This window comes from Propithecus coquereli, unplaced genomic scaffold (assembly GCF_000956105.1).
Source record: "Propithecus coquereli isolate 6110/MARCELLA unplaced genomic scaffold, Pcoq_1.0 Scaffold9, whole genome shotgun sequence".
In the NCBI taxonomy this organism is placed as follows: domain Eukaryota; kingdom Metazoa; phylum Chordata; class Mammalia; order Primates; family Indriidae; genus Propithecus; species Propithecus coquereli.
Window position 1 is genome coordinate 7,543,743 of NW_012155284.1, and position 8,330 is coordinate 7,552,072.

General features: G+C 37.0%; 1 protein-coding gene across 1 annotated transcript in view; it reads left to right on the plus strand.

Moving 5' to 3' along the window:
• The first annotated feature begins 857 nt into the window (after nucleotides 1-857).
• Nucleotides 858-8,330, plus strand: part of FAM169A (family with sequence similarity 169, member A) — a 52,610-nt gene continuing 45,137 nt past the window's right edge. The window contains exons 1-4 of the mRNA XM_012664571.1: nucleotides 858-989; nucleotides 2,077-2,176; nucleotides 2,488-2,573; nucleotides 6,402-6,573. Of these exons, the coding sequence (XP_012520025.1) occupies nucleotides 858-989; nucleotides 2,077-2,176; nucleotides 2,488-2,573; nucleotides 6,402-6,573 (490 nt within the window). The remainder of the gene's footprint in view (nucleotides 990-2,076; nucleotides 2,177-2,487; nucleotides 2,574-6,401; nucleotides 6,574-8,330) is intronic.

The window sequence follows — 8,330 nt, forward strand, 5'->3', positions numbered from 1 at the left end:
ATATAATTTACATATCATAACACTGAACCCATTGAAACATCTACAATTCAGTGACTTTTTTTCTCAATAAGTTTATAGGGTTGATTTTTTTTAAGTAAATTTATAGGGTTGTGCAACCATTACTACCATCCTATTGTAGAAGATTTTCATCATTACAAAAAATTCCCTTGTGTCCTTTTACAGTGACTTTTGTTAAGTGGTTTATGAGGGTATATTTATATGCATATTTTTGTGTGTATGTGCATATAGGTATGTCCCAAACCTGTATAAATGTATTTATTTTTATTATTTAAGGAAATATCTATTATACTGTTTCATTGCCTGCTTTTTATTTATTTATTTTTTGGGGGATAGGGTCTTGCTCTGTTGCCTGGGCTGGAATGCAGTAGCCTGATCATAGCTTATTGCAATCTCAAACTCCTAGGCTCAAGCAATTCTCCTACATCAGCCTCCTGAGTAGCTGGGACTACAGGCACATACATACCACCATGCCCGGCTAATTTTTTTTATTTTTGTAGAGATGGGGTCTCACTGTTGCCCAGGCTGGTCTTGAACTCCTGGCCTCAGGCAATCCTCCTACCTTGATCTCCCAGTGTGCTGGGATTACAGGCATTAGCCACGACTCCTGGCCTCTATTGCCTGTTTTTAATACGAATGAATTATGTTTAAAAGTTTTCTTTTTGACATACATGATTGAATCAGCAGGCTCAAGTTGTAGTCTGTCATGGCATAGTGAAATAGAAAAGTCTTGTTACAATAAAATATGGCAATATTACAATAACATTTTTTTCTATAAGTAAAGGAAGATGGCATTTCATATTCTGAAATGTTTTGTTCCATGTTGTTTGTTAAAGAGGATGGCATTCCCTGTGGATATGCTGGATAATTGCAGTCATGAGGAACTGGAAAACTCTGCTGAAGATTACATGTCAGATTTAAGGTGTGGGGACCCTGACAATCCAGAGTGTTTTTCTCTTCTCAATATTACGGTAAGGTGTTCTACAGTGATGTTTATCAATCTTTTCAGTCCAGTTTATAAATGAAATCAATATCCTTTTATTCATCTTTAAGTGTTAACCATTGACTTTTGAAATTTTTAGCAGAAGTCTGTTCAGCAAAATGGGTAAATATTGGTCGATTCATAGAGCAGCATGATCAGTTTTAAAAAGAGAAACTCTGTGGGTTATTGCTTAGTATTTGACTTTACGCTTTTAAAATTATATGTGAGAAGTTCTTCAGCTTTGCTAAGATTGTTTGTTTGCACTAACTCAGATTTAATTTAGATTTGGAATTTGATTAGAAATTTTTTTTAATTAAAAATAGCAGCAAAACATGAAATTATACATTTTTGTGTCATGAATCTTTTCTTCCTTCTCCTAAAATAGTAAAATCAAATTTTCTAGTCAGTAAGCCATGATACTTTGTGACAGGAAGACCATTAGACTTGGAATCATTAGAGTTCTACTGTGAACTGAGGTGGGCAAATTCCTGAGCCTCTCTAGGCCTCAGATTTTTCTTCTGGAAATGACGATGATTTAAAAGTGTTTTTTTTTTTAATGTCTTTTCTGGCACCAATATTTTATAATTCTCTGAATTGTAATGTAGTCTCTAAGTGGGGAATTAGTGTTGGATTAACGAAGGAAGAAAAATGTTAAAGCGTGTCAGTAGCACAGTATCTCATTGGAAAAATAAATTAACCTAACTGCTTTCTTTTCCTGGAAAATGGAATATGTTCCCCTCAAGTAGGCTAAAAAACTGATGATAAATTACAATTTTTTTATGGCCTTATGGATCATATCATGGCATTTGTTTTTATTCAGGTGTATGGCTAGAACCCAGTAATGTTTATTGAAATAAATTTTCATTTTTTTCCTTAAGACAATAAAATTCTTCTGAAAGGGAAATACCTGATTAACTTTTTTTTTAGAGACTAGAGACATCATTTCCTGTGAAATGAAGCTATGAAACTAAAATTAATGTATTAATAGAAAAAGTTTAATACTTTGGTAAAGAATTGGCGTTTTTGTCATGTATTTTCTTAACAGACTTTTCACTAATCTTTAATTGTCATTTCAGATTCCTATTAGCCTATCAAATGTAGGCTTTGTACCTCTTTATGGTGGAGATCAGACCCAGAAAATTCTTGCTCTTTTTGCACCTGAGGATTCACTGACAGGTCTCTTTTTGATTACTTTTTTATAAATTGAGGAATTTTTCTCCAAACTGTTAGAAATTTATTAAAAAGATAGCTATATGAAGAAATTTGTTCTTTAAAAAACTTGTTTCAAATTGTAATTTTAGGAAAATGCAATTCTCAATTGCTTATAATTAAATGTTTAATGGATGAAATAAATAAAAGTAGTATAGATCAGACCACATTGTATTATAAAGTATGGATGTATTAAAGAGTGTCTATATAAACTTTACCAAATAATAATATTGTATACCTTAAAATGTAAATATTAATGATTATTTATTCTGTTTTAGCTGTGGCACTTTACCTTGCTGATCAGTGGTGGGCTATTGATGATATTGTGAAAACATCTGTCCCTTCTAGAGAGGGGCTAAAGCAGGTAACAAGATCCTGTAATTTTGAAAGTGTTTCTTATGAGGCCATTTCACAATGTTTCCTATAAATAGTGATAGTTTTTGAAGTTATTGAGTTCTTCCTCGTTTTAATATGGTGAGGTTATATTAAACCCCTCGACTTTCATTCTTATGATGAAACTGGTACTCAGGTTGGACTTCCTCTATTTTATGTGATTCTGACAGTATCTGAGAATTGGGTGAGGAAGAATGAATACCTAGGGATTAGTTGAGCTATGGCTACCTTTATGCACTTTAGCTTTTGATTTTCTTGTTTGGTAAAGGAAAAGCTAGTTTTCTTAGTATGATTGCTTAGCTTCTCTGTCTCTAGGAGAGACTGATCAGGAAACTGGTTTATCAGTAGGACCTCCTTGGGTGGTCTAGACAGTGTTCCAAACAGTGCAGTAACCAGGTTCAGGAGAGGAGAGCAAGCTTCCAGCCTCTGCAGGGTTATACTGGAAGCCAGCCGACAAAGGAGTGTTGCAGGAAGGAAGCTGGTTTTCATGCTAGACATGAGAGAGTTTAAGAGGCATCTCTGCTGCTCTGGTTATTAGAGGATAAATAGGACAGGATGGAGGGAACATCCACAGAAACCAAGATGTAAAACATTTGAAGAGGCAGGGCAGAATAAAAAAGTGATGAAATCTTTGGTGGTTGGAAGAGTGTGATTTACAATAAAAGTGGAGGGATAGGAAACTTTGACTTGGTGGAAGTACATTAGACTTTTCTTAAGGAAAATACTACTAACTTTTTGGAGAAGCACTACTATTCATTAATAGGTGTAGGGATCCTTGTTAATTAATCCTAAGAGGAAGAAACTCTTGCTGGGGGAACAGAGTTAACAGAAATATGTATGTATCCTGATATTCTTCTTAGAATGCTTCTAGGATAGGCTAAATCTGTGAAAACTTGCCAAATTTACAAGTTGCATTTTTGTGGGCACTTGAACCAATCAGAAGAAACAAGGAAAGTATGTCAAGAAACTTTGAAATCCAGGATAGGAAAATGAGAGACTTGTAGGTTACTGGGGTGAGTTCATTTCTTCCCTTTGAATTTGGAACTTTGGAAGAGATAGGAGAATACGAGAATAAGACACTTAACTATTTTACTTCTGGATATTGCATTAATTCTTGAATGTGCCTTGAGGTTCCAGAGTAATAGGCCCATCTCACAAAGACTAGGAGAATGTGTACACCTGGCTATCTGCCAGTCTGATAAAGAACTTTGAAGAAAAAATGAAGGGAAGAATGGGATTAAAAACTTGCTTAAAGCTGTAAAATTGGAGTACTAGATAGCAATAAAGGAGTATAACTTGTTCTCAGGAATAGTTCTGTAGCGAGAGGAAACATACATGCCAAGAAAATAAACACCCTGTGGTGTTTAGACGTGACTGAGGTTTGGCACATTACAGGGGACGTTTGGATGTGAAGGTTAAAGAATAGAGAAGGAGACATCTTATTATGGTAGTGTAAGTATATTGTAGCTTCTACTCAAGTGAAGAAACTATGAAACCTCCAGATATGGGAAGGGAGGAGGAGTCAAAACCAAAAATAAGACTGTTTGGACTCCTTCAGCCTTATTTACCTTTGTGACAACATCATCTCTTGAGAGTATAGAAATCAGTAAAGGGGGACTGCTATTCTAGTCAGATCCTGGCTAATAAGGCAAAATTGGTTGGTAAAGTTACAGGAAGAAGTAACAGTTCTTCTACTTAACAAACACATGACTTTGAGCAAGTCACTATATTTTTGTAAACCTTAATTCCCTCTGTCTCATGTAATTGTGAAACTTAGATAGAGACCATAACTCTGTGCCTGAACTGTAGAGCTCAGTTATATGGAAGGGAGGTCTTCAATAGCGTGCTGCAAAACTTTGTCCTTTTTTCTGTCCCAGTCACCATTTTATTAGTTACTTAAAGAAGATGTAGACAGCATGTTTATCACTTCTGCATGTCATAATGCTGAATGCAGGAGCTCATCTGTGAAAGGCAGAATTAAGAAACGAAAAGAAGAATCTAACATGATAAAATTAAATAGGGAGAAATGTAAAGTAATACGTAAGTTCAAAAAAATTATACATGTACATCATGAAAACTAAACTGGAATGGCAGCACATGTGAAAAAGAGTTGGGCTTTACTAGAAGTAAAATCAAGGTTAGCAAAGTAAGCTAATGAAAACCTTAAGTTTATATAGAAAGCCCCATTGTCTCAACAGTACCTTCAGTGTTTATAATATCCATGTGCCAGACATGAAGAGAGATGTTAGAGAAGCAATTTCAAGGGAGAGGACTGGAAGGGCAAGAATACCCCAAATTGCGTTAGATTAGCCTTTTCCTTCAATTGCTCCTCCGTTTAACTTTGGTGTGAGATTTAGGGGAAGATCATGGCTATCTTCAAATTATCTGTAGGCTGTGTGGCTGCAGAATATCCAAGTGTAGTCTTTGGGAAATAGATTTCAGCTCAGTGTGAGGATGAATTGTTGGTCAGAGCTGTACAAGGAAGGAATGGGTTGCCTTGGAATGCTGTGCTAGTGGGCTCTTTGTCATTTTATGTGTTGTTTCTTATGGGATATCCCTTGCCAGGGATATTTTTGAGAGTAATGCATGTATATGGTTAATCCTTTCTCTCTCCACTCAACTAATTAGTGGGTGAACTTGTTTTCCTTTAAGGTGACTTGGGGGAAAATACACTTTATGTAGAGAACTCTTGTTTTAAGCAGTGGAAGGTGTCTATGGGTAAAAACCTACTCTTTGATGTCAGTAAGTTGCAGTGTTGGTGGGGTCCTTGTGACCACATAGCCGTGTGACCATGTAGCCATGTGACCATGTATCCCTGTGTATAGGAAGTGAGGCTCTGTTTCCATTCTTTTTTTTTTTTTCAGACAGAGTCTCACTCTTGCCTGGGGCGAGTGCCGTGGCCTCAGCCTAGCTCACAGCAACCTCAAACTCCTGGGCTTAAGCAATCCTACTGTCTCAGCCTCCCGAGTAGCTGGGACTACAGGCATGCGCCACCATGCCTGGCTAATTTTTCTGTATATATTTTTAGCTGTCCAATTAATTTCTTTCTATTTTTAGTAGAGATAGGGTCCCACTCTTGCTCAGGCTGGTCTCGAACTCCTGAGCTCAGAACGATCCGCCCGCCTCGGCCTCCCAGAGTGCTAGGATTACAGGCGTTTGCCACCGCGCCCGGCCTGTTTCCATTCTAATATTGCCCCAAGTATGTTTTTACTAGACTTTCCTGATGTCACTGTTCTCTCTCATCTGGTCTGGGAGTGCGGGGTGTGCAAGGTTGGGATATTCCTTACAGTTAGGCAGCAAAGACAAGGCTGTTAAATGAATATTTTACCTGGAAAAGATGAGACAGATTCCTTTCCCAAGAGCATAATTATGGCTTCCCTCATCAATTGAGGTAATTGTTTTTAAAGTCTTCAGGGGATAACACTAAGCAGTATATGTAGTGGGGGCTGCAGTTAGGGTTGGGGAGACCCTGGATTTCAGCAGCTGGAAGCAGGAAGAAGACACCGAGTGCTGAAAGAGATGCTGGAGGATTGGTACATTGGGAACTTGTTTTGCCTGGTTTACAGTTTTGCTGAGTAGTAGTATTCCATGCATAATATGTGTGTATGGAAATGGATTGTAATCAGTATGAATGATTAGTCTCGTCTTTGTGATAATAAAATGTTTACAAATTATTTTGAATGTATTCAATGTGCTTTGAATGCCAGTATGAGGTATGGGAAGTGGGAGCAAGGTAAATAGCATCTCCTAATCGATGCATGTTATAACCGTTGTGCCTGGTGTTTGACTCTCTTTGTAGGTGAGCACTCTTGGGGAGAGAGTGGTTCTTTATGTTCTGAATCGAATTATTTATAGAAAACAGGAAATGGAGAGAAATGAGATCCCATTCCTGTGTCATAGCAGTACTGATTATGCTAAGATTCTGTGGAAGAAAGGAGAGGCCATTGGGTTTTATTCAGTTAAGCCTACAGGTGAGTCTTTAAAAGTTATTTAAACTTCATGTTATGGAAATCCCCATTTTAGACCCCCAATTGTATCAACATCTCTGTTAAATTAATCTCCAGGCTACAAATTGAGGTGATTCTACTTAGTATTTCTTGGGAGTACTTTGATTCTGCCATCTTGTGAAAGTGAAGATTATTAGAAAAGTGTTTTGAAACAAAGTAAACATTTGATCCAGGGGAAGATTTACCCACATATGTGGAGAGAGGATTGTATTTGAACCTCATCTTTGTCTGTCTCCTTGTCCTCGCACTTCCTTCCCTTTATTTAAAGGTGGTTGTTTACTTTGATTCCTGCTGCTGTTACTATTACTGGCTCCTTCTAAAACTCCAGTCCACCTGTGGCCCAAATGCATAGTTTGTTTCTGCTTAGCACAGCTGAATCTGCCTGACATATTAAAGAGCAACCTGGCTAATTACCAAGAAAAACAAAGTACTTTAATGTATTTAGAAAATACAAATAGCTTTGAAAGTGTTAATCTGAAGTTCGGGTTTCTGATCCTAAGAGCCAGCTGTGCCCTACCCTTAACAGCCTAGTGGAACTTCATACTTGCTTTCCCTGTCCTCCTGTTCATTCAGCTCCCTAGAGCTGCTGGAGCCAGGAAGACCTAACCTACTTACTCGGTGTGCACATACACCCCACACCTTGTTACCACCAAAGAACAAAGTCTGCCTTGTTCTGTACCTTGACCAAAAAACCTTTCACAGAGAATACACATTAGTTTCTTTCTTACTTCCATTTCAAATCTTCCAAATGTGGCTCTTCTGGTCAGATCCAGTCTCAAGATCATACCAGATTCACTGCTGATTTGAAGAACAGTTGTGACTGGTACCTTGATCTCATGATTAGTCTACATTTGTGATGAGAATTAGTGCATATAGTCAATAAAAGGAAGGCCATTTTTCCCCTAAGAATAAAAAACTGTGATGTATAGTTTAAAATGGTTTTGCTTTATGGTAAATACTTCGGGTCTCCAATATGCTATTTTATTTTTATATAAATTTGAAATAGAACCAATAATTTATGTAACTTTAGAAAGATACACAGAGAGAAAAAGAACTTCGAGTGGAAGTTTAGTGCTGCATTGCATAAAAGACATTACTTTGTTTTTAAATGTTTTAATTTTTGTAGTTGGTGTGTGAATTAATTGCTATGTGCTTTATTTTATACAGCATTATTCCTATGGGAATTGGAGGCTTTTTGTTTCTTACTCTGGATCCAGGGGAGTTTCCTATGTGAAACTAGCTCATAGACATTTGGAGCACATATTAGCTTATACCTTTTTGTTGAGGGCTTGCTTTCTATGAAAGACACAGTTAAAAGGCATAGCTTTCCTTTTAGGATTTCTGATCAATATTTGACTTCAGGAGTATGCACATCTTCTTTTAATGTGATCTTGGGGTTTCTTCTTCCCTGGCACCTGGCCTCTATTTTTGCTTGTTCTGGTAGCCAACTCTGTTGTATGTCCTGGAGCTTCCAAGTGCTACTTAAGTTCAGCACCAGTTTAGCACCTTCCATACTTCTCTACCATGTATTTTATTTCTTTTCCCTTTTAAGCTTTCTCTCTCATCCATCAGATAACAGTGGAATTAGGTGTGCTTATACTACCCTTTGAATCAGTAGCCGTTTAATTCAGTCTGGAAGTTTTTTTCCTACAAAGGAAACCTAAACATAATTAAAATATTTTTGAGAAATTATCCAAAACAAATACTAAAACACCTGTGAT